Here is a 27,014-nt window from a genome sequence, read left to right as displayed (position 1 = left end):
TATAAAAACTGTAAAGATAGTATCTAATTACAATATAATTACTATTATAATGTATTACAAATGATAAGGATTTGGCTTCTAACCCCTTAATCACGTGACCAGGCGGTTCAGCCAATGAGAGCGTGCGGCTCAGATTTCAGACGAGGAGGAGAGAGGGGAATGAAGAGGGAGGAAGGGAAAGAGGCAGGCCCCAATCTGTGCTCTGGAGTTTGGATAGCCTGCCGGGACTTCCAGCACTTCCTCACGGTGTGACTATCTGTGTTTAGAGTATTCTTTTCTTTTCTTGGATGGCACATTTTGAGGTGGAAGGGATTCCCACCAGAGGGGGAAAATCTAAAAGTGAGGAGAGGAGGAGGAGGAGGAGGAAAGACTGCAGCAAATTGCCCTCCTCATCTTTGCCTCCGCAGGCGCTTATTTCTGTGGAAGAATGGGGGCAGGAGCTCTTACCATCTGTGTGAGTAGAAGCAACAAAGCCTTCCCATTCAACCTGTGATTAAGGGCTGAAGAATGCATAACGGGACTGTGCCGTGTGTTCAATGTTCTTGGAGACAAATGGGACATTTTAAAATCCTGACTTTAAAGCTTTAAACTTTAAACTCCCACCGTCACGCTTATACTTTTCCTTCTGGTCCCAAACTGAGGACGGGGAGCCCTTCCTGGATGACACAGCTTTAATTCTGCCCTCCTAAAGGGAACATAAAGTCTAAATGCATAAACTAAGCTTCATGTTTGCCAGGATTTTCCAGGCAACATTTTTTCCAGTGCCTCGATGAGGTAATTTTCCAAAAGAAGACGAAAGAAACTGCACGTTCTTAGCTGGAGTTCCTTTTAGCTGAGCAGCTGTTGCCTCCGGTTTCGGCCACCCACATAGGGACAACTTCAGACTCAAGGAAAAGGAGAGGGTGGGGTGGGGGGGGTGAGGATGAGGAAGGAGGAAGGAGGACACATGCTTGGGCTTGCTGGCCTCCTGATGATCCAGGCTGAAGACACAGGAGAACGGCCTTATGTGTTTACAGTTTATGCGGTTCACATATTTTTGGGCAGAAGCTTTCAAAATGCCTGTGACAACAGGATTCTGTCTCACTGACAGAAAACATGGGGTGAGAATAGTTTAAGGTTGGGGGGGGGCAGAGATGCAGATTATTGGGGCTAATCACAGCAGGGGGGGGGGGGGGTGACGGGGAACAATAGAAGCAAATGGACACCAGCAGGAAGTGTTTCCCTTTATTCTTCACATAAAAGTAAAGTTTATTGTAATGAGAAAAGGATCATCAAACCAAAACTGTGGCCGTAAATAGATTGAATTCTGAATCACAAATGTAACAACTTCTGGTCACCATTAACACGTTGCCTGTGCGAGCTGCTCAGATCTACGCCGTATTAATGCTTCAGAGCGCCTGTCCTGATCCGTAACCATCTGTGAGACGGGTTTCAATCACACAATGCGCTGTGTGCACGTAGAGCGAGGCGGCATGTGGCATTATTTGCTTTTACCACTTACCAGATGAGACACAACGAATCCCTCTTAAATGAAGACATTAATATATGACTGGCCTCCTGGTATACAGGATGTGTACAATGAGGAGATGCAGCACAGGTGGAAAATAAATATGCCGACACAACGTGGTAATATATATGTATACATAGTTTGAAACCAGATATGTGTCCACATGAGTACGTCTATTTGTGCCGGAGGGCCTTTGACCGAAGGTGTTGCGCGGTAACCTGATATTTGTCGTAGCAACACGGTGCAGTGCTCTCAGCTCTGAGCACACCGTGTTCTCTGATGTGCCGTATAGACTCCACAGAGACGCATCCAGCACTCACTCGCATCTTTCAGTTCGTGGAACACACGGAGAGCCTCCCTCTGAGAATAATCGCCTCCATGGTGTCTAACCTGATGCCGGCTCCAGCGCTACCCTCCGTGCCCGGCTGGCTTGCTGACCCTAACCCTCTGGGCTCCCCTCCCTGCAGCACAACGAGACGGCAGTGCTGGTTAAAGAAGACATGAAGAAGATGGTGCAGATACCCATGCTGAGGCCGAGGACTGTCAAGCACGCCAAGCTGTTCGGAGCGTCCCTGTTTGAGCTGCAGGAGAGGGGCCTGCTGGAGGATGGCGTTCCTCTGGTGTTGCGGAGAATGGTGGAGCATCTTCGCCAGCATGGTAGGGAAAATCATGGATGAGTGGCTTCCATTTGTTTCCATTCATTTAAATTATTCCAAACCATTAGGCGAATGGCCTTTTATAATATATTGCGTGTCATAAATGCGACCAGCTGTAGACATTTCACCTCACATGCTTCCTCAAAACAAATAAACCTCTACGGTTTGCATCTTTTATTTTTGATAACGGGAACATCATTATACATGATAATCAGAAAAATTCAGCTTTTTAGAAGAGAAGACAAAAAGACAAGACAGGTGGAGGCTTGGATCATTATTTGAACCTGTATGGAATCATTGGGCGTGCTTTAGGACTTTTGGGTGCAGAGGTTCTATTTGACCAGAAGATGTCAGTGTTAGCAAGTAAAAGTCCCCCTGCATGGGTTCTGAAAGTGTAACAGAGGCTTTTATGATACTGCCTGTTGCGCATGGATGTTGATGAAACTTTGTGCATGGGTCACTTTTTTTCTTCTTCACATCCTTCAACACTGTGTGATCTGGCCTTTTATTAATTAGCATTAGCAAATAGTGATAGAGGGGAGACTCACGGGGAGAACGTACAAACTCTGCACAGATAGGATTTGAACCCGGTACCTTCTTGCTGTTAGGTGACAGCGCTAACCACTACGCCCCTGTCAAGCGTTCCATCAAATTAAGTGGCTGCAGAGGAAAAGCTGATTTTACAATATGTTTTTAGTGTTTCCTCCATAGCCTAAATAATAAACGTTTATTTCATGACGCAGTAGAAGCATGTAGAGGAAATTAATGAGTTTAATATTCTTAAATTATACTAGGACTGAAATGCCTTTACAGAGGGGGGGGGGGGGATAATTGTGATTTATTGGAGTGTCTAAATTTTCATTTCCTTTTCATGTGCTGCTCTATAGGCCCGGATCTAAGGGATCCAGTACGCTGCACTCCTCTAATGCGCAGTGCTTTTGTTGTCATTGCCTCTCAGCTTTGCGTCAGGAGGGTCTGTTCAGAGTGAATGGGAACGTGCGAGCTGTGGAGACCCTGAAGCAGCGCTTGGAGAGCGGCGAGCACGCGGACCTTCTCTCTGAATCTGATGCGTGTTCGGTGGCCAGCTTGCTCAAGCGGTACCTCAGGGAGCTGCCAGAAGGTCTGGTGGACTCAACGGTCCAGCAGGCGCTGATACTTCTTTACCAAGGTAACGCCAGCTACTGTAGATGTCCCATTTCTACCTTACACAGGCATTTAGTGTTATATTAATACCCCCACAAGTAGATCTTTGTGCTTTCCTGGGGCGGGGGCCTCCAACCCACAGGTGAAACCTGTAGAACTGGGTTTAAATGACTCTCATTACGGCTTAAATACTTCGATGACCCCCTTTAGGTTAAATAGCTTTGACTCCCCACCAGTTGATGTTCTGAACTGGAGGTTTAAACCTATTTCAGCCTCTCTATTTCCGAACATTTGTTCTCTTTGGGTTCCTGCTCCTTTCTTGCCCTGTTTTCCGACGCTCGTCCTGTTTGTGAACCTGATCTCTGCGTGCGTGTAAATTGTGAGACGTTGCTCTTCTATATGTTCCGTTAAGTGAGTTTGTACAAAACAACTTCAGCGTGTACGTGACACACGTGCACAAACACGTCTAATCTTTGCTAGTCTGCATCAATAGCAGCGGCAACAGCCCCCCCCCCCCCCACACACACACACACACACAATTCCCTATTTGCACAGACTCGCCGTGCACACAAATCACATGGACACGAGCGCAGAACATTTGCGTCACTTGTTCATTTGGGATCAGCGGCCATATCCGTTTATCCAGCTCTGACCCAATTATCTACCCCAGCTAATAGCATCAACATATTTTCAAGCTCTCGCTCTAATGCTCACGTATCGCCGGTTACCACAACAAAAGATTAGATGTTACAGGTTGCAGGTGGATGCAGCTACAACCTCGCGCAGGCGTCCAGGATTTGAATGTCGCCATGTCTAACATCTTGTTTTTGTATCTGTAGAGTGCGGTGATGATGTCTCTTGTCTGGACACGAGAGATCTGCTCCATCAACTCCCAGACATCCACCTCAGCCTCCTCCGCTACCTCTGCCACTTCCTCACCCTTGTCGAGGGCAGCCACAAAGAAAACCTCATGACCGCCCCCAACCTGGCCACCGTGTTGGGGCCCAGTGTCTTTCAGTGAGTTGGATCTTATCTAAAGTGGTTCCGTTTGTGTGTCAGGTAGCTGTCCTGAGGTCCAGCATGCTACTGCAGATACAGTTCAAGCTGCATTGTGTGACCTCATGGCCTGTTTTGGGATGCAGCAACAATCCGGGAACACAGCAATGACGTGCTGTATTTTCAGCGATTGATATTTTTAAATTGACGTGTTAGCAAACACAGTAGATAACGAGCAACGAAAAAATATTCCACTCATCGGCCTCTGTCCCCGGCCCCATCCAAGAAAATGGAAGATAAATGTGCATGCGTCTAAATCTCCGTGTATCGTCATTTTGAACAGCCAAAGGTAACAGCACCTTATATTATGATCACACTAAATTCAATTTGCAATTATGGTGGATTAAATGAATGCCTCAGTCTGGCATTTATCGTGATGATTCGCAATCAAGGGCAAAGGAAGCGGCATGCTCAGCGGAGCAATGCTAGTCCAGGACCTCCTATTCCCAACTTTGAAAAATATTACATTCCTGAAAGTTTGGGAGGTTTGTGGCCTTGACTGGAAAATTTACTAAACATATTTGCTTATAGTCGTTGAATGACAGCAAGACAGCTTTCGTCAGTCCCGCTACAGCCTAGAAACAAAGTAACTATAAGGCCAGTCCTGTTTTTCATTTTGTTTTTGTCAAATCAGTGATTAGTCATTCGTTTAATATACCTGAGCAGGTCTATGGCTACTGTGACCTTTATAACAGACTCAGTAAGGCAATTATCCACAACTCAGGACTAAATATTTACACCAAATGTTCAGAAACACTAGTGTTCTCTGATTTGGCCAGCAGGTGGGGGTGTACTGCACTTAGTGAGGACGAGATCACGACAAGTTAAAAGCTGTTTGTGATGGATACGTTACATTTAATTGCTCATAAATGCGCTTTAAGTGTCACACGCGCTTTGTGTGTTTATAAAAACGTCACGCATGATAGGTTAAGAACACTCATTGAGCAATTTTGAAGTAAATGTCACGTGACATAGGAAACAGAGGATGTTAAAGTGTTTTGTGACGTTCATAATTAAATGATATATCCCACGCTCTTGAGTCTTCCTGCAGCTGCTGCGTTAAGTGTCCCTGTCCTCACTATTCTATTTATGATGTGCCTACTGAGTTTCACATCATTTCGTACATCTTGGCCTATACGGCTGACAGACTGGGGCGCTCGGGCCGGGAAGCGCGACCCGTTACACAGATCAGATCTCAATAGATGGACCAGAGACGTGAAACCCCAGTGGAATCTCTCTCATACCGCATGTCTGTCCTCTTTATTATCTGTGTTAGAGGATTTAAGTCGAGGTCGGCAGCTCACTGTCCATCTCGTGAAGCCGTCCTGTGGATCGGACAAAGTATTCTTGGCTTTCTTAATAAAGTCGATCCGCTGATGAACAACTTTTGATTGCAGCCCCAAATGTATTATAGACATTAGCGCATTTCTTCAAAATGAAAAAAAGAAAATTAAAATGTTTAATAACAACATCCTAACCAGTTTTACTACAATTGAAACCTTTCCCTTCTCCCTCTTCTCCAGCGTGGCTCCTGGTTCCGAAGCAATGAAAGACCAAAATATCTGTAACAAGATCATGGTCAAGCTCATCGAGGACTACAGCAGCATATTTGGGACCGATGGGGACGGAGACGACCGCACAGTGGAGCGTTCAACCCTTATTGTTGTCAAGGTGCTGCATGCTCAGAGGAACACCAGATACTAATGTTTATAAGAAATAGATCCGTACCTGTTAGAATCACAACTTGTGCTCATCTACCTCATGCATTTCCCGTGACCTCGTCTATTGGAGGTTGGTTTACAAATGTAATCTCACATAATGTCGAGCTAAAGTTGATTTTAACTATTGATCTTACATTATAATGCCTTGCATGAGCGACTCCTCTGAGGGCGGCTGTCTTGATTCACAACCTGTTGATGCATTTGTGTTTTTAAATGCCATTAACTGCATTCTTGTATATTTAACTGTTTTAAATATAATGTTTGAATGCATTTTAAATCTAGTCATTTTCTCCTTTCTACATTTCCAAAGGCTGGACTGAAAACCCCACCACGAAATGAAGAACCTCTGCAGAAATGCTCCACTGAGTCTCCAGGGCAGGGGACGAGGAAACGGAAGGTACATAAATAACAGTTTATTACTTTCATTATTCCTGTAATAAATGGTTTTCCTTTAAATGGTGTGGCCTAATCGTTCACAGTATAATTATTTGTCACTGTTCCAGTGAGTACATCCTGCTTGCTTATCTGTAGGCCTCTGCCTCTCAGATGGCCTCGCTGCTCAGTCACATGATGTGATTTGATAAAGACAATCTGCAGAGGAAACAACAGCACGGTTCTTTGTAGTTAGGGGGTAATAAAGCTTTTTTTTAATTCTCTTACAACTGTGGGGTGGCAGAGTTCTGGGTGCGGTTTTATTTTAGGTCATTCTGTTTTGAAGTTAAGTTTGCTTTCGCAAGAACACAAAATTAGACACATTTATATTTGCAAATGTGATCAAATGGCTATAAAATGAGGCATTTCTATGACGATAGCTCCGGGGTGAGGAGCTAAAACTACTTACCTGGCCTTGCTTTGAACATTGCCCTGGCAGCACATTCGGTCCATAGTAGCTTTCAATTGATTAGCCATAAGCTGATCATGGGAAATTAATTCCAACAAATTCTGAGCTAGTGCAGTCAAATAATAGCTGATAATGTTCCAACGAGAACATGAAATGTAGACAAAACATGTCAGCATTTGCTTAAACAAGGACGCGACTGAATGTTGGAATGTGTGTGGACACATTGCTGCTACTGGTTCCCAGAGCGCCGAGCCGAAACCCAGTGCCAGCGTCAGAACAGCAGCCAAGAGCAGCGAGCTAATATACCGCCATCAAGAGTCCTTTGTTTAGCAACAATTAGCTCAAATATCCAAACGCTGAGGCTACAAAAGAAGAAAGAACTGAAAAGCCACACTCGCTGTACAAAAAGAAAATGCTGCTCCAAAGGGCTCGACCTTTAATTTACCAGGCGAATAATCACCATTTTTAATTAACTTTTACAGCGTTTCCCAAAGGCTGCTGTCGGAGCCTCGACTCTCTCAAGGTCAGATTCGGTGCAGGCATGGCCTTGAGGCTCGCTCAGATAAACACAGCTTCCGGCGTGATCTCCGGTTGTTCATCCATAATTACTAACACACTTTTGTGTCAGACATAAAGTTTTAAAAGTTCGTGGAAAGCAGCAAAGGACGAGGACGGCTCAGATTGCAAAGACGATGAAGAGCGTGCACGGAAAAGTCAAATATTAATTTTCTGGTGTTTAATTTGGCGAGGGCTTCGCAGTGTTTTTGATGTGTTATTGGTACTACTGGGTAATCCATCATTGATAAAACAAGGTCATACCCTCATTTTGGTCTGTCAGGCTTCTTTGCCATCTGGCCCATTTAGCGCCAACATGTTGTTGCTCTGTTTGAGTCCTTTTTTTTTTAATGCCTAGACAGAAACCAGGCATGGAGGCAGCACGGTGGGGCCCATGCGTGAACGTTATTGAAGCTGACCTACGGGGTGCGTTTTAGCTTCCATGTGACTTCCGTGGGGCGAGGTGGTTATAACAATATAAAGTGAGCCGGGGTGACCTAAAACTAAAAGCAGGCAAACAGAAAAGCAACACAGACTGAACGAGATGACGTTATCACAAGTGAATCACCTCATTCAGGTTTTTTCATGTTTCAACTGCACATCCCGGAGGCACGGATCCATACCGGAGCTAGTTAGTGAAGCCTGTGAGGCTGATGTCATCCCAACCATGCTCCCATTATGTACATCGATGGACTAAATGGAAGCAGAGTCTATAGGTTTTACGACAATCCATCAAGCTGGAACCCGAGTGGAAATGTACTGCTGTAGTAATTGGTGTAAAGGAAAACAGCCCAAGCCTTTCAGACGAGCTGCGAGACATTTATCTAGAGCCGAGCCGGCTTTTAGCATTGGTTGTTTTTGATCATTAGCTACTGACGTCAGACCCATTTGATATTCTCACATCCAACCGACTATCTCTGTCTATATATACACTAAGGGACGTATCTGTGGCGCATTATTTGTTGCTTCTCTCAGGGTTCCTTGGTTGAAACTCAGTAAAAATGCAGGAGTATTTTGGCAGCGTGGCGGTAGTCAGATTAAGATTCTTCTCCTACACAACAGTTGGGGGTTCACGCCGTTTGTACCCACTCAGGGTGAACACGGTAAGAGTTGAATTGCTTCTCCTCAGATGAGCCCTGAATGCATGTTTTATAGTAACTTGAGATTCGGCTCAAAGTGCATTTCTCTGTCCGTGGTTGTGTGATGAGCCTGATTGTGAATTATTTACGTCTCGCGCTTTCTCGTGTTTCTCAACGCGAGGCCACTCACCTGTTGCCGGTCTCTCTTTTCTAACAGGTGAGGAAAGCAAAGAGGGACGACGTGACTGGAGAAGTTGTCGAGCCCTGCCGCTCTGCTGGGACGGCCTATGCCAGATCCCTGTCCATCCCGGTAGTTTTGCCTCTGGCCTCCCGGGTGAGGAGTCCCAGTCCAGAGGCCATGGAGACGGCTCCTGTCCCGTCAGCTCACCACGGTAACCTGGACAAAACCTCAAAGCTCAGCCAAGATGACGTCAGCCGTCCTGGCAGCGTGGAGGCCCGATGCAGGTTAGTTTGGTATAATATTAATTTTACTGACCCTGCATGCATTTTTTTAAGCCTCTAAACTAACACGTTGGTGCTTGGGATGGGGGGGGGGGGGCTTAATAGCAAGGTTAAATTGGTTCTGACGTCTGTTTGCGTAAGCAAGGAGCTGCCACAGCAGGGTAAGGGTGAAAAATCCATCTGAGATCTTAAGCCCAGTCAGGATGGCTGTACGCCGTTGGCTCCCCAGTAACACTATTATAAGAAGCTGAAACGGGAACCGCTCGGTTTCGAGTGTCCCGTACTGGAATAGCAAGGCTACAGCTGTGTCTGTTGTTGCTTCAACCGACGACTGGACTGTCTTTCACCTTGTCTGCGATCACACGTGAACATTGTGGCTGGAAATGCAAACTGGTTTATATTTTCAGTTATGTTTTTTTTATTTTTAATCACTATTCAGTTTCCAATGAGCCAAAAGCAAAATTTGTTTAGGTGTGAAAAACTACTAAATATAATGTTCAGGTAAATAATGTATGTTAGAGGTGTAATGTTGAAGCCCTGAGGGGGAGAAATGATGATGATGATGATGATGATCTGGCTTCTCCTGCGACCTGTGACCTTTAGTGTGACATGAATCAGTCCTTTAAAATATGCCATTAACACCTTACATACAAGTTTAGGATGACACGTACGAAACAATTCGGTCTCACTCATACCTGTAAACTTAATAGGAAATTTCACCAGGCCAAGTTATTTAAAGGACATAAGAAGTAAGAAAGTAATACCGATAGATCCCCCCCCCCCCCCGACACCCATAAATTATCAGGTTCTCCCTGTCAGGTCGCATTGGATGACTGATAAATGGAGCGTGTGACGCGGTATTCCAGTAAAGTGCGTCAGCAATCTGAACTCACTGGTGTTTGCTGATCGACACCAGCAGTTTCTGGTGGGCCTATTGAATATTTTAAAAAGCATTGTAGTGAGGAACAGATCAAGGTTGAGTGTGTATGCAAAAAATACAAAATAAAATAATAATAAAAGCTATATAATAAATACGACTACATGATGAGTAATTAATTTACTGTTTCCAACTGCTCTCATGGAGACACACAGGTACCGTGACAGGAGCCAACGCAGCAGCATCGTGTCAACTTACTATGCGCTCAGCGTTGCCGAGTGACGTAAAGGGGATGCTGGTTTTTGTGTGCGGTTGCCATGGTTCGCTGACTCTTGTGATGTAAGCAGTGGGTTTCTAAAAAAAAACCCATTGGGAGTAGGACGGAATGAGGAACTTTGCAGTGTGGTGTGAGTGAAGGTTCCCCCGTGGGTATAATGGTTTTGCTGTCCTCCTGTCAGGAAGTCTCATCCATCATTATAAAGGCCTGATTCCACAGATTTTATTCCAAACATCAAAAAAAATGACACCCCAAAAGTAATCCTTTAACCACAGCTAACTTCAATCAGATGCAATGGTACTTTACCTTTACCTTTGTGGTAATGGGTGGAAAACAAAATGTGTGCATGTTTTAATCCTAATCCGAGCAGGACTTTCTGTGCCTTTGTTTCTTTGCTCTGTATTCTTTGTTGTTGTCTGCTGGAATGAGTATATGCCAAGTATAGGTTAGCCAGGCTTGGCCAACAAATACGTTATTCTGTGGCCGCAAGACATTTTGTACTAATATATTCTAAGAAAGTTAAAATCTGAGGATATTAGAGCCAATGAAACTCTGGATTTTGGCTGTGAATCAGTGACGTAAATAGCAAAACAGCTCAATAACTGATCACACATAGCTTCGGTGAACCAAGGAACTGTTGGCTCCTCCAAATCTGCTTTCAGAGGTTTAATAGTAACTTAGAACTTAACTTCATTACACAAAAGAGAATGTTGTTTCATGCCGAAGAGGTGAGTTTGGAAAATTCCAGTAAGAGTTGCAGGGGAAAAAAGAAAGACCCTGCCCAAATGTTCCTGGAACGGCGGCTGGCACCGGCTGAACCAGACTACCTTTGTCTACACATTTTAAAAATGTAGCCAAAGTGGAGCGCGTCCAGATTTACCAAAGCGTAATTGGTATTTTTCCATTCATCTCGGCGGGATAAGGCCTTTTCCGCGTTACCCCTACAAAGCCGCTCATTATCCCTTCAGTAAGGTAGTGGGTAAGCAGGATTTCCTCTTTCGCAATACCTGACGGCCATGAGGCAATACACTCGCCAGACGGCAACACAAGTCTTGATCATAGGTGTGTGTAGGTGTGTGTGTGTGTGTGGGGGGGGGGGGGGGGGGGGGTTGACATTGTATGGACACAGGTACATACGTCATGATATTTGAGAGGACATTTGGCATTTGCGAATGTTGACCGGTTTTGATTCCCGCTTGTATTGAAACCCAAATCCTCTGTTTTGAGCTTGCTAAGGGGAAACAACCTGATTCCCCCCCCCCCAGCCTGAAGGAGTTCTTCTTCTTTTCTATTACATAATGTCATCGTGTGTAACTGGCATGCACACCGTGGCAGCAGCATGCCTATGTTCACGATCAGAACCCATTTCTCTTTCGGTTCATTATAATTACAACAGACAAGCTCCACAAAGCTCCCTGATCTGTACCAGTGCACTATTATTCTGCAGACAAAAGCCAACCTTTGTGCCCTAGTGACATTTAGTGTGTGTGTGGGGGGGGGGGTTCTTAATAACTAAATGGTGCAACAAATTATCTGTACTTGTTTTTATATTTCAGTGCTCATGAAGAAGAGAGGCCAATATCTCCTTTCTACATGAGGTAGGCCTTCTCTGTCTTTGTCTTTGGGAAAAAAAAAGCTGGCAGAACTGAATGACAGCATGTTGGTGTGGGGGAAGTGGCTATTATCCTGCCTCAGTGTATTATCTTCAGAAACAATGGAACCACCAGTTCGAGGGAAATGAAGGGTGTACGCAACAGTTTGCTCACCACTTTGGTCTTTGTAGCCACAGTACACCTTAAGAGGGGGGGGGGCATGATATTTGTGATGCTTATGCAGAGGAATGCAAAGCATTGCCATCCATAGAACTCCAGATAGAAAATATGCTCTTAAAATCTTGTGAATTTCATGCATCTCAAAGAAACTGACAATGTTTGTTTGCCTTGTGCATGTTTCTTCCGTCATGAACTCCATGACCTTCTCGCATTGTATTGCATATTCTTTTTACAAAACACACTTTCAATCTAGTTTACGTGCACATATTTTCAGGCGGCCACGTGTCAGCTTAACCTCAGCCCAGTCAGAACGGAGCACAGATAAACACCATTTTCTCCCTTGTTTGTTGACCAGAGACTATAATTCTATATTACCTCAGTTGTTTCCTACTTTTTATCCCTTAAAGAACAATTACCTTTAAACCGGTTCACTCATTCTCAAGTTCATACTTCATTCTGTTTCTGATGCAATGATTCATCAGTCTTGCCTTGAACAATTTTGCCCAAAGGTCATGACCTAGATTGGAACCATTACACTGTAGGCAACAATCCAGTCCCATATTTATGCTGTTGCATCATTAGTTAAAACTAAAGTGGTGCAAAGTTCTCTCTTGTCATTGGTTTATCCTTGTCTGGCGGTGAGATACCAAATGGTCAACTTCCTTTCATACAGTGTCAACCGTAAATCTATTTGGGACGATACTGCAACGAGATATTTACGACTTCTTCTGAGCAGTCGGTCTCAGCTGTTTATTTCATTGCCAGCCTAATTGTGGCACAAGTGGACATCGAAGAAACACGATTTCACATTGCAGACCAACCTGGGGCAGCAGATTTGTGCCTGAACGGCATAAAATATATTTCTGGTTGTCATGGAAAAGAACTGCAGTCAATCGCACCTTTTTTTTTTTTTTTTTTACAATAATTGATGGTTAATTTGAAATAAATCCATTCAGACCAGGGCCTGTGATACATTTTGGAGCAAAGAGGTGATGTACAATAATTTGCTAACCAACTTCCAATTGAACGCATAACAATTCTGGCCATCTCAACGCTTTGCTTCCATTTAGGTAAATGGTTCAGTCAAGACCAGCGAGCCATTAGCATGATTCTGTAGGGTAAACCCATTGCATGCGGTGCCTGTTCTATTATTAACCAGGGCTAATGGTTGTCCTACTCTGCTCAGAGATCATCAAGCCGTTTAGTCTCTTGCTTTCTGGGACCAGCTATGAGGTTTGTTTAGCATGAATCTCACTCTTCTGCACGCCCTCCTTTTTACGTTCCATCTATCCAAATCAACATTACTCAAGTCAAAGTGAAAGATCTCTTTTTATTAATCGGATGACAAGAACATTGACATGCCTGCCATTTTACGAGATTCACCGCAGTCACCTTTCACACCATCGCTTTACGATTATCGCTCCCCTGTTCATTGCGTCATGCCACGCTGTGCTGTTACCATCAACATCACTGTTTAGGGAAGACTTTCTTTTTTTTTTCACGCCTGTACATATCTCTACTTCAGAAAACAGCAAATGCGATGCTATCAGGTTGTGAAAGAAAACGGGTGTTAGGAGATTAGTGCAAAAAAAACATCAGAACACTAATGCTCATATGCTGGTTGTCACTTAGGCTGGTGGGATGCCTTTATCACCCCGGGGTCACAGCCTACAGGGTTTTCGGTGTTGCTCAGTGACCTGTTTCTGTAGAACCGCCTCACCTATTTCCCCTCTTGTTGATTTTTCAGTAACCACCTCCCTCCTGTCCGCTGCGGACCACATGTAGAAAAGTATGTATTTACTGGCACCACAATGGCAATAAATTCAGTGTACCGTTGCCAGGTCTTGTAATTAATCAATACATTTGACTCCTTAAGCTTTCTGGACAGGACCATACGCTCCGTGGTGGAGCAGCACCTCTTCGATGTAAACCCTTTAGGGGATCAAAGCTCAGAAGACTGCCAGTTGACCTCGCCCAGTGCGACACCATCTGCCCGACAGAGACGTCGACAGCAGCGAGAGCAGCAAGAGGAGGCAGCGAGGATCAGGGAAAGGTAACTGGTAGAATGTGAACAGCCATAAGGTTTCATTCTGCGTGGTGAGACGCGGCGTAGAGTCACAACAACTGGAGTCATCACTGTTGGCAGTTAATCCTTGTTGATGGAGATTCAGTAGCGTCTGAGAGATCAGTGACGCGGGGATTAGGAGCGCACCAGACCAGAGGCAGCGGGAAATGCCAGCAAGAGCAAGTAGACAGGAAATGGAAGTGAGACTAAAACTAAACAGCATATAAGCTGCTGGAGAAGTAATAAGGATGAGCCCAGTTATTTAGTTTTCCTGATGCATTCATTTTAATGCCAAGCTCATAAGGAGCGTTAACGACAGACCAAAGTGAGAGATGGAAGGCAGACGTCTCATTTCGTCATCTTTTGTTCTGCCTGAGAACAGAGCAGACAGTAATAAGGAGAACATCCCATCCGCCGGTGGGAAGAACTGCATGGGGGAAGGCATGGGCAGCAGCATCGCCACGCAGAGAGGCCGAGGCGGTCCCGTCGATCGGACCCCCAGATCCGGGAATGTGAAACACAACCTGGGTCTGGCACAGAGCACTGGCAACCAAGACACCCACGCAGTGAGTCATCACGCGTCCTCGTCTGTCCCCTGGGTCTCAGGCTGATTCTCTCTGTGGATTTAGTTAATATTTTCTCTAAGTCTCGCGGTGGTTTTAGGTAAATATTAATAAATACCCTTAAGAAACGTCCTCCGCAGTCCTCTCTTATCCTTATCCCTGATCCACTTCAATAATTATCAGTCAACGACAATCACTGGATGCTGACAACGGCAAGATGGCACAAGACAGGAAGCGGTGCGGTTGCGTCCTCAGTGGACAATCGTTTCGTAACGCCCAGCATGCAACGCTGATTTGTAACCAATTGACAGACGCGGCGCAAAAGCGTAGCTCCACTTATGTGAGCGTGCAATTAGCTGCAGCGTTTATCCACTGGAGAGGATGCTACGCCAGAAAGCCACCTTTGATCAGCCGCCATGTGGGGACTGGAGAACATGACGTCCCGAACGAAAGGCTTGATGAGAGCAAAAACTAAAGTAGAAACTGAGTCATTAAAGTACTTCTTTAATGTATAATGTTACTGGGACCTAGCACAGTTTATTTTTTGTGCTGGTTTTGCAGGATTTTTTTTGCAACATCTGGTCTTTCATTTGCATCATGTGACAAAAAGGCATGTCAGTGCCAATGTCAATGTATTAATGACTTCCTCCAACATTTTGAAAACCGCTTGTGTCATTTTGGGGTAAGGCCTTTCAGTGAAACAACTCGGCTCAGTCCCGTTTTGATGTTTTCCCAGTCCAAGGAGTGTGTTGGTGAGCGACCCGGAGCTGAATTTATGGAGGCGTTTCAGAACGGGTGAGCTCTCTAATTCTTAATTTCAGAAATTAAAAAATTTAATAATACAAGCTAAATCCCATTTTCTCAGTTGTCTTTTTTTTTATTAATAGGAACATTTATAGCCTGTAGCCTTTAGCCAGATATTTGTTTTACACTGATAAGCTACTGGCTGCCGTACCAGCTCTGACTCTTCTCTCAGGGCATTCTCCAATGTTCATAACAGCAGGCAGCAAAGATCCATGCATGCTCGCATAAACCATGTGGTGTCTTCTGAGGTTTCTGACTGACTTTATTCATCCTACGTTTTTGTGACCAGTCAAAGCTGCTTTGATGAATTGGTTTCTCTGTTTTACAGGAATGACAAATTCATTCTAGACGGCCTCCTCTCTCCTCCCCGGGTAGGTCCTAACTCCATTCCTGTGATTCGGTCTGTGAGATTGCTTTGGTGTGTCTTCCTCGTTCTTCTTGTGCAGTGAATCTGCTCCGCCATGCGTGTACGCTGCTGTTCAGGTGTGTGGATGTGGAAGAACGGGAACTGCTGCTGAACTGCTGCTGAATTTCAATGTTATTTTGGTGCAGACAGAAAATTTAGCAGAGCCAAGTTCCAAAAGCATCAAATGCTCACTCAGAGCTGGACAGTTCCTGATATGAATGGCTGTCAGGCGTCTTTTGTTAAGTCAATATTCAATATATTGAGACGGGTGCATAAAAAAAAGTCAAATTAAATGTTCTCCGTAAGACTGTAAGACAGGATATTAAAGAAACACAAAGCATCATAAAAGATATGCATCATGCTATAGAATTAGCGCTCAGAAAAGCTAGCGTGTTACTCATCTCCATAACACCGTAGCGCTCGCTCACTCGTCATGCACGTGTCTGTGCGTGCACGCGTGTGCATGTGTGATGTCCTTGGTGCTTGTCTGTGTGCCATGTCAGCAAAATATCCCTCAAATTCGTCAGTGTGTGTTCGTGCACCATGTGCGTAAGGCCCCAGACACAGTTTAATAATTGTCCAATGCCTCACACACACACACACACACACTGGTTCTAAGCTGTCTGTTTAACTCTTCCTATGCACCAGCTGGATATCTTGTGATGATGCAATTGTGGTTCAAGTGTGTTTGAGCGAACACTGGATCATTTTTTTCAGGTCACAGAGTGCAGCGTGTGTGTGTGTGTGTGTATTTTAATTGCTCTTGAGCACAGCAGGATCCCGGTGAACCGTGACATCTGTGCTCCCGTTAATCCGCTGTGTTCCTCCTCGGCGCGCCTTGAGGTGGATTTGCGTTGTTCTGATTCTGCTGGTGGCGACAGTCGGCAGATTAATCATAAACCAAGTTGGACGGACGCATCATCTGTTGAATACATTTGATCAAACGCGAATGCATCATTTGAATAAGAGGAAGATTTTTACCTTGAAAGAACGTGCATGATATAATCACAGATGATGATTACAACATTCGCCCCCATTTCTTTCAAACCCTAATGAGCCCTTACTTTTAATGGCATGATGGCATCAGCTGCGCTGCAAACACAAAGCACGGTAATCAACAGGGAGCAACCGGCGAACAAAGCAGACGCACGCTGCTGATTAACAATCTGAGTAGTTTGTCTGCAAACTCCTTGGATCAGACTCATTGTGTCGATGAACCCAGCGTGCGATGATTCATCTTTAAATAGCTCTGAATCTGCATAAAGGAATGTGATTAGTTAAAAAAAAAACACTCAAACACAATTCTAAAACCATTGCAACTCCTCGAGGATTAAAGTTCTGTATTGACCTTAATAAAAGTTGCGTAACGACGACAAAATTGACTCAAGGCCCACTTACTAGCTTGTTATGTCAAATTTCACCATTTTGTGCAGATGTCCAATCAGTGCTGATGGTTTACCGGTCAATAAATCCCTCATTGTGATGATTTTATTTGAGCATTTATTTTTTATTCATTCAAAGCCTTATCAGTACATTTACATACAGGAGCGAGACAAACTGGCTGCTTATCACAAGAACAACGCGGCTCTGTGTCAATTAAAATCAACTGGACTTGTAGGAAAAGCTTTGAAGGTGTCTCGCCTCGTGGCATAATGGACGATCGCACCCTGACACGGGCCGGGAATCATCAGAATCCTGCACCATCAGGCCTAAGATTTACCGAAGGAGCAGGAAAAACATAGAGAACACAGCGGGGCCTTCGTTAAAAAGCCACCAGAAGACGGAAACGTCGTCATTCCACACGGGCGATCGGGGCCATTACAACTAAACGGTTAAATATCTGGAACCCTGGCTAGATCCAAACTGAAATAGCCTGTAGTTGACCGCATGGCACCTCGACTCAGACGCCCTAACCCGATCACGCCTGCGTCTTACAGTCCGCTGAGGAGGGTGAAATACTGCCCGACTGAATCGCCTCCGTTTCACAGGCGTCCTGACACGCTGTCACAATATTCATGACTTCCACGAACGTGGGAATAACAGAGCGGCGCCGGCGAGCGCCGTGAAAATAGTTATTTATCCAGCAAATACAGGATTCACACTCGAATAAAGAGAACAAACGCGTTATTAGAGTGTGTGTTTGTTACGCCTCAAAGCTACGTACTGCTGTTGAGGAATAAAGGATTGTGGGATTGTGGTGAGGGTGCAGTAATGACCCCCCAGGGGTGGGAGTGGGAGTGGGAGGTGGGGTCTGGGTGGGTTCCCGACTTGTGTGACGGTTATTGGTGCTCGGGTCGCATTCTGCTAGACGCTGTTCCACGTGATTCTCATCGCATAGGTCGCTTCTCGTATAGCAGCTGAGGATTCTTGTTAGCTTCCTGTTTTCCTCCCTGTTTAACACTCACACACACACACGCACACACACTCCTGAGACTAATTATGACATTGCAGCTCAGTCTCTCACAAAGCAACCAACAACTTAGTATCATGAACAACAACAACAACAACAACAAAGGTCTTTAAGCCGTCTGCGGCATTCATGAGCTCGAGTGACGTCTTGATCTGTTTCCCCTGAACATAGTTTGGTCCCACCAAGTGATCCATGTTACGCGTTCTAAATACTCCACCAGCCCAGAATGGTGTCTCTCAAATCATTTACACGACACGAGAATTTAACTGCAGCTCTCTGCTCGTGAAATTTGACAGGGTGCGTGTCAGATTTAGAGAGAGGAACAAGGAGAGAGAAATGGAAGAGGCGCTGAAAGTGAAGTGATGAAGTTAGGAGCTGGGAGGGAGGAGAAAACACCCAGTCAGCGGACGTGTGCTGGCTCACAATCTGCCCCCCCCCCCTCTCTGACACCCCTCCCATGTGGTCTTGCTGCTGTGGAACAAACACGTCCACAGTGGCAGCAGGGCGGAACGCAGAGAAAGAGAGTGGGAGACTACTGTACTGAAAAACAAGGGAGGGAGGGGGTGGAGCCAAGCCAGGTTCAAAGAAGGGAGGGGGTGGAGCCAAGACAAGTTCAAGGGAGGGAGGGGGTGGAGCCGAGCCACAGACAGATGGGCGGATGTTTTGACCAGCCGGGGACAGCCAATCACGTTCAGGGAGCAGCCCCCCCGCCCCCTTCTCCGTCAGGGCAGGGCCAATCTGAGGGCGTGTGCGTGTGTGCGTGTGCGTGTGTGTGTGCGTGTCTCAACTTAAAGCGCGTCGCCCACAGGAGGCTCCTTGTTGTTGTTGAGCTGCTTCCTGCTCTCATGGTCGTGCAGGCGCTGAGGATGAAGATCTTGGAGGCGCCCGGTGACTGCGACGCGGGGAGGCTCGGCGGCGGCTCGGACGCGGATCGCTGCGAGGACGTGCCCCGACTGGAGCTGACAGCACTGACCGAGGACAACAACTGGGGAGGTGAGACCCCCCCCCCCCCCCCCACACACACACACACTGGAGGACATCATTTCTGCTTTGGTTGTGTTCCGTGTTTTATTTTGAAAAGTTTCCACGCGAACAGCCCGCTGCTTTCCACGCAGATCTGTCACATGGGCTGTTTGTGTATAGCAGCTGCACACCTTCTGCTGCATTCCGCTCCTCCTCCTCCTTTGATGCTGCCCCCCCCAGCAGGATTTAATTGTAACCCAGTTACTTGTTAGTAACTAGGTTACTTGTTAGTAACTAGGTTACTGCTGCCACCAGGCTGAGCTGCACTGCTGTCAAAAATCAATCATTAAAAAGCAGGTCAAACTGACATGGCGGCGAATCAACCGGCTGAAACTTTGCTTGCAAGAGTTTCGTGAGTTTAGAAATTAAATTTGGGAAAATAGAAAACAAAAATCTCATATTTGCAACTTTCATTCGGATGAAGTCTAAAGTGTGTGCGGTCGTTTCCTCAACGCACAAGTATTTGTGAATATTTGCGTTGTTCTAAGTCTTTTGCTGTCAGAACACGCCGTTCGTGCGTGTGTTTACGCAGCGGAGACCGTGCACGATCCCTCGCACGCCCTGAGGCGCTTCTGCAGCTATTGCGACACTGGATGATTTATTTATTTAATTTAGCAGTTGCTAAATCAATTGTTTGGTTGACCCCATTCTTATCATGTGAGGGATGGCTAAAGGGCACGTTGCAGCACGTCTCACGCACATTTCCGCTTTAAACGCGCGTCTCTGCTTCCACCGACAGTTTCCTGCTTCATGAGGGAGGCCGAAGAGAAATAGTTCTCTCACCTCCAACAGCCACGTGTTCAGGAAACCAGGACGAGAAAAGGTTGCTGCTGTAGTCGTGCAGCGTTTTCTGCACGAGAGGATGCTGTATGAAGGGGAAGGGGGAGGGGGGGGGGGGGGGGGGGAGCTTTCTCTTCTGAAATGCCCCCATCTGTACATTCCGTTCTCGACTGCGGCAGGAATGCCTGAAGGAGTCTCGTGATTGGCTGTGAAGGTGAAGGGGTCTCGTGATTGGCTGTGAAGCTGAAGGGGTCTTCCTGATTGGCTGTGGAGCTGAAGGGGTCTTCCTGATTGGCTGTGAAGCTGAAGGGGTCTCCTGATTGGCTGTGAAGCTGAAGGGGTCCTTCGTGATTGGCTGTGAAGCTGAAGGGGTCTTCCTGATTGGCTGTGAAGCTGAAGGGGTCTTCCTGATTGGCTGTGAAGCTGAAGGGGTCTTCCTGATTGGCTGTGAAGCTGAAGGGGTCTTCCTGATTGGCTGTGAAGCTGAAGGGGTGTTCCTGATTGGCTGTGGAGCTGAAGGAGTCTCCTGATTGGCTGTGAAGCTGAAGCTCGTTCATCGAGGCTTTCTGGAACTTCAGGAATGTCGCGTCGCGGCTCCGGATCCTAAAATGCCTTGAAACTCAACTTGTGAGTTCTGCTGCTGCTCGGCTGCTCGTTCCTGGTTCTAATCCGGGATTTGCAGATGTCTGCAGCTGCAGGATGCTGTTGTGTGTTACTGTGTGCGCACAGTGTGTTACTGTCAGCTGGATGAACGTGACAGACATGAAGACATTCCTTCTTCTTGTTGTATTTCTCTTCCCTCCCTCCTTCCTCCCCCTTTTTTCCATCTTTCTCAGATTTCTTCTTTCTTTAACACTCCCTTCCTTGATTTTAAAGGGATCTTTCATTGTGATGGTAAGTCAGTGTCATGTTACGTCACTGTGTGAGTGCTGACTGGCTTCGTGGCAGATAACACGAGAGATTTAAAAAGAGAGAGAGAGAGAGAGAGAGGCTGTGTGAATGACCTTTCCCGTTGCACGGCAACATGCTTGAACGCTCTGGAATATTTCAGCCAATCGCTGCACATGCAGCAACCTTTGAAATGGCTAAATGGCATCCCCGATGCTTTTGGGGGGGGGGGGGGGGGTTGAATCCCGAACCATCGGCGAGCGCTTGATTTAAATGCCACAGACCCAGTGCTCTCTGAGCTGGATAATAGAGCTCAAAGGAGCCGGCTCTGATGCTGTTGCTTGATAAACTGGAATCTGAGATAAGTTGCTTCTCGTAAGCCCTAAAGCTCACCGCAGCTAATAAGAAGACACGTGTGGCTTTAGACCAGGCAGGAATATTTTCATGCAGGGTGCCTTTTGACCCCCCCCCCCCCCCCCCCCCCGGAGTTTGTTTTCTCTCTCTCTCTCTCGCTGTCTCCTTTTCTTATGTTCTTATTTCTTCTTTTCCTTTTCCACGAATCCTTCTTTATTATTCATGCTGAGTTTTTGTGTTTGCAGTAATTTCCCCTCCTTATTTTAACAGAAAATTATTTTTTATATATTTATTTCTCTGTCTGGTCTTTCTTTTTGGAATGTGCTCCGGTTTTATCTCCCGTCTCCCCGGCTAGAAACTTTGGGATAAAGTCATGACCGGTCCGTACCCTTCATCGAGGGACTCGCGCTGGCATTGCCCCATGATATTAATATTCAGGGATCATCCGGAGTACGCGGCTATTTTTAATAGACATCAGAGCCTGGTGAAAACAACCTTTTTGGTTTTAGTTGTTTTTTTTTAATGGTCAGAAGATTGACGTAAATCAATTTGAATGCGGATATAAAATATCCGGGAGCAAGTTTCCCGTATTAATGCGACGTGTTTCTGTGTGCAGAAGCGGTCCCAGCTTATTCGCCGCTGCAGAGGGAGAGCATGGACCGCGAGGAAGCTCGGCTGTCCCCTCACGCCGGCGGCCGTCTGATCCGCCAGCTGCTGGAAGAGAACAGCGACCCGATGCTCTCCCCCCGTTTCTACGGCTACGGGCACTGCCAGCAGTACCTGGACGACACCGAAGTGCCTCCGTCGCCGCCCAACGCGCAGTCCTTTGCCAGGTGAAACGCTCGACGCGGCTGCGCTCGCAGAGGGAAGATTGGGCAAATCTAACTTTACGAATCGCTCTACAGGCGCAGACGGAGCTCCTCGCTCGGCTCCTGTGACGACGGCAAAGAGGAGCTGACGACGGCCCAGCTCACCAAGAGGATCCACATCCTGAAGAAGAAGATCCACAAATTCGAGGAGCGGTTTGAAGAGGAGCGGAAATACAGGGTAGGAACATTTGTCACTTTAGAAACGGCTAAATCTGACCCGGGAGCTGCTTCCAAGCTATTACAGACTTCTACTTCATGATTGATTTAATATCAAAAGTAGCGTCCAGCCTTAATCGTCTCGCGTTGTTCCTCCAGCCTTCCCACAGCGATAAAGCCGGAAGCCCAGAGGTGCTGCGGTGGGTGACCGAGCTGGCCAAGCTTCGCAAGGAGCTGAAAGGTGAGACGCAAAAGCGAGCAGCGCTGCTCAGCAACAGTCAATAGAGCTCATGTATTAATCTCCTTCTCCTCTTCCTCACCAGAGCACAAGCTGATGAAGTCAGAGGAGGACCTGCCGCCTCTGACCCGCCAGCGCAGCAACACTCTGCCCAAAAGCTTCGGCTCGCAGCTGGAGAAGAAGCCCCAACAGGAGAAAGTGCCCAAGCCGCCGGTGGAAAACACTCTGGAGGCCATTTTGAAGAAGCTGCAGGAGAAGAGGGGGGAGTCCGACCGCCCCGAGGACATCAAGGTGAGGCCGCGATTCGTCAATAAAGCCATGGGATATGTATGTTTCGTGTGTGTGAAGGAATAGCTGACGCTTCTTCTGACACGATTTGACAGGATATGACGCGGGAGCAGATCGGAGGCGAGAAGGTGGCCCTGCAAAAAGCGCTCCTCCACTACGAGGGCATACATGGCCGCCCGGTGAGTCATCCGCCACGGCCTCTCACAAACAAACACGGGCTCGCTGTACGTACGACCTCCTGCAGCCCCGTTCACAACAGAGGAAGTCTGTGAGTCTCGTGTGAATAATGTCTCCGGCATGGCGGCGGTCGCTTCGGTGCAAAAGGAAGGGATGGATGGGCTTTTATTTTTTTTTATTCCTTGACATTTGAAGCTTTATTTGGAATCGAGCCCCCTCCCTCTTCATCGGGGGGTTAGCTGTCACTTTAAGTTATGTTGGTGCTGCAGCTAGTTATGGTCACTATAGAGGCTAACGCTATGCTAACAAGATGAACCGCTGTTGCCACCTCAGGTCACCAAAGCCGAGAGGCAAATCATGAAGCCCCTGTACGACAGATACCGACTGGTGAAGCAGATCCTGTGCAGAGCCTCCTCCATCCCCGTCATTGTGAGTGTCACACCTTCACCTCCTCTCCTCCCCTCTCCTCTCCTCTCCTCCTGCATCCGACCACTTCTCCTGCAGCTCATTGCGTCAGGCGATCGGGAACGATGACGTCATTGTCGCCGTGTCGGCGGACATTAAGCAACCATTTCGAGCTAGCCGCTTATCCCCGTTATGAAAACTAAACTAAACTAAAACTATCAATAATAATACAGCATGATTTATATTTTTATTAGCTTTTGAGGCAAATAAAATGGCGTTAAAATTTCTTACGGGGGTGTCGCCAGAAAAAAAAGAAGAGGAACGCCTGCTCAGCTTTGGCGTCGAGTCGAGCCCCTGCGTTAAACGCCAGTGAGCGTCTCAGCGTCTTTAACGCCTCCTTCTCAAACGTCAACACAGGGTTCTCCCTCCAGCAAGCGCAGAGGCCTCCTCCTTCAGCCCATTATCGAGGGCGAAACGGCCCTTTTCTTCGATGACATCAAGGTGAAGAGCCGCCCCCCCCCCCTTGCTTGAATGATCAGTCGTCGTCCCCTCCAGCCCCGCCGTCCTCGAACCCCACCTTCTAATGAACCTGAATCCTGCCTGTTGATTGGACACCTGCCTGTTTTGCTGCCATTAGCAAGTTCTATTTATGTCCAATCAGTAGCTGCCCGGATCTGACCTCCGAGTTGCTCTGTGATTATTGATTATTATTGATCCAAATGTGTGAGCCGTGCATATTTGTGATGAAGGGTTTTGTGTTTATTACAGCATGAGTCTGTTCTAACAGTAATCATTGTACTTACCACATATGTATTTATTTATTACAGCTGATTTCCTGATTGCAGAGATTCCCTGTGCTCTATGGCAATTAACTAATTTGAAAGCATTAAAAGTCTATTTTATTTTGAAATTCAATCCACCAGATTAGGATTGGAAAGTGATCTTCGTTATATTTCCCGCCACAATAACTAGTGAGCTGCCGCCCGGGACGACGCACAGGAAGAGCAGCTGAACCGCTTTTACCAAGAGCCGGTGAAAACTAGTTCAACTGATCGTTTAAACGAACGGATCCACATCCTGAAACTCCTGACAGGAAGTCGAACCCAATAAATTGCCTGACGTCCACTATCACGTCGCTAATTCTAGCATAGCATCCAGTTAGAATAAACTCTACTGCTCATAAAGGATGGCGTGTGGATGATGCTGAAGTTTGGGAGTCATGCCTTGAAATCTTCGCTGAGTTTAACGCCTTTTCCGATCATCTGACATCGATCGGCGTTACTTTAAGACGTATTAATAAGAGCCAGAATTGTATTGAATTAAATGTTTTGCATCTGCTTGAAGTTGATTGTCAGGCTAGTGGACAAAGTAGGACCAGTGGCTGCTGCTGCTGATTGAAAGCCACACTAACAGCGTGATGTCTGAGCCTGGCGTCCGCCGCCTCAACGCGACGCAGCCGCTTCCGCTTCCGCTTCCGTTAACGCTCCTTTACGCTCCTGCAGGAGGAGGAGGATGGCTCGGAGGACGACGGAGAATCAAAGACACAGTTCGCCGTCAGCGCCCGGCCCGACGTCGGCGTGCTCGGCTTCTTGGACCACGTGGACGAGGAAGCGGGCAGCTTCATCTCACCGGCGGACGAATTCTCACCCTCCAAGAACATAACGGACATGAGGCTGTCCAACCTGCACTCGGCCACCACGTAAGTGAATTCTTCAATAAAGAGACGTTTTTTTTGGTTCATGAGCACGGAAAACAAAGGTTTCTTTGTTAAATATCCACTTTCCATTCTTCTGCAGTGGTTTCTTTAAAATGATAAATGAAGTTTTCAATATTGCCGCTCTTTCAGACGGGAACTTGTGGAGCAGCTCCAGGAGGCCCGAGAGGAGAAGAAAAGACTCCGCAAGAACTTGAAAGAGTTTGAGGAGCAGTTCTTCAGGCAAAACGGAAGGTAAAGAAGAAACGCTCGCTTTGATTCGCGCTCGCTTTCCCACTGACGAACCTGAGTTCATTTCTTACTGTCTGCTGTCTTGTTTCTGTAGAAACGTGCAGAAGGAGGACCGCTCCCCACTGGCATTGGAGTACAGTGAGTACAAGCACATAAAGGCCAAGCTGCGGCTGCTGGAAGTCCTCATCAGCAAAAGAGACTCGACCAAATTAAACTGAAATCAAGAGGAGGAAAGATCAGGCGCTCCTTCTCGCTGCCACCTTTGCCATCTCCAGTTTCTGGCTCAAGAGCGTTAATCCCGTGTGTCGAGCAGGAAGACGCCGACCCACAACTGATTCAGAGCGACACGCCTGCGTCAGACTTCGCCGTCCTCAGAGCCCAGGTTAGGATAGACGCACACAAATAACCCAAATCACGGTTGTAATCGCTAAATAATTTATTTCTATCCTCTTGAATAATTCTATGACAACAGAAACGTTATTTTTCTCACACTTTAGAAGTCTTAAATGAATCCTTTGTAAGTAAAAAAAAAAGATATATATTATGAAATCATTGCTGTTTCCAAGGAAGGATCGTGCATTCGAGTATTTTCTTAAGAGAGGCGTTGCTATTTGTATAACTTCGATCAGCTTAGCAGTGTTTTTTCCCGAATGATCAGCTTTCTTAATTTTCATTTCTGAAATGATTCATGTTGCTTCTCTAGAAGTTAAATGGAGTATTTTTCTCACTGAAAGAAGTGGTCTCTAATTTTAATTCAACCCAAAGACAGTGACTGCAAACGGAACCAAAACAGTTCACACGCAGTAAAAACCGTTTATTTTTGTGATCACTTCTGATGCATTGACTGTACATATTAAGCATCGTTTGTTTGTTTGTTTGTTTTCTCTATTTACGTCATGACAAATAAGCTATTTCTCATCTTGGAATCACTGGTACGTTTTCACTCGCTGATAAATGATGTTGTGGACGCCTGAGACGATTGAAGGACAGTGTCGGTCGCTGAAAGCTGTTTCCTTCTCATCCTCTCTAGAGCTTGTTTGTGTTTGTAAATATGGATCACTGTTTATGTTTACATTTATGTGAGTGAGTACCTTTTTTTTCCTTTCTTTCTCCAAAATGGATGATTTATCAGTGCGAATCTCGTTTTCACTGAACGTTAACACTGGCGAGGCTTAATGAATTTTAAATGTGTGTTTGTACATTTTAGTACATAATTTGTATTTTGTATATAATATAAATGAAATCATATTTTTACTGATGCTTCTGGACTGCGTGGAGTTTTTTTGCGTGGACTGATCGGATGATGGAACTTCATCTCAATCATTAAGGGCGGGGCAGTAAGTGAGTATTTTCATTATTGATAAATCTGCCTGTTGTTTTTCTTGATGAACAAATCTAAATGTTTTTTAAATACTGCTTGCAGAAGCCTGGAAAAAAAGTTAATCAGCAGCTAAAAGGACAAAACCAAGATGTGGATCAAAATGTTGCTTCCCGACTGACCTTCAGAGACTTAAGATTAAATGGCATGTTTATCATTGTTCTTAATTGTGTGTAACATTCCAAGATTTAACACCGCAGCAAATCAAACGTCTCACGGAAACATAAACAACGGCTAATCTGCAGTCTGATCAAAAGTGCAACATCCGACCGCCAAGGTCGAGTCGGCGCTCGCGACTTCAACTTGCACATGTTTCTTT

The 27,014-nt window shown here is 46.1% G+C and overlaps 1 protein-coding gene across 1 annotated transcript; it reads left to right on the top strand.

Annotated features, from left to right (window-relative positions):
* Positions 1-427: 427 nt before the first annotated feature.
* On the top strand, positions 428-26,576 carry LOC137914531 (protein FAM13A-like). Its single transcript, XM_068758072.1, is given in 24 exon segments — positions 428-454; positions 1,975-2,164; positions 3,122-3,331; positions 4,146-4,323; positions 5,886-6,108; positions 6,394-6,480; positions 8,776-9,023; positions 11,731-11,772; positions 13,694-13,735; positions 13,823-14,001; positions 14,390-14,577; positions 15,311-15,369; positions 15,707-15,749; positions 19,052-19,187; positions 21,856-22,072; positions 22,145-22,286; positions 22,424-22,505; positions 22,588-22,793; positions 22,886-22,969; positions 23,301-23,396; positions 23,790-23,873; positions 24,875-25,071; positions 25,219-25,320; positions 25,412-26,576. Coding segments are annotated over 24 exon segments (3,186 nt in total). The 3' UTR covers positions 25,536-26,576.
* The last annotated feature ends 438 nt before the right edge of the window (positions 26,577-27,014 follow it).

Source organism: Brachionichthys hirsutus, unplaced genomic scaffold (genome assembly GCF_040956055.1).
Source record: "Brachionichthys hirsutus isolate HB-005 unplaced genomic scaffold, CSIRO-AGI_Bhir_v1 contig_254, whole genome shotgun sequence".
NCBI classification, from domain to species: domain Eukaryota; kingdom Metazoa; phylum Chordata; class Actinopteri; order Lophiiformes; family Brachionichthyidae; genus Brachionichthys; species Brachionichthys hirsutus.
The sequence above is the reverse complement of the archived record's forward strand: the minus strand, read 5'-3'. Positions and strand labels throughout refer to the sequence as shown.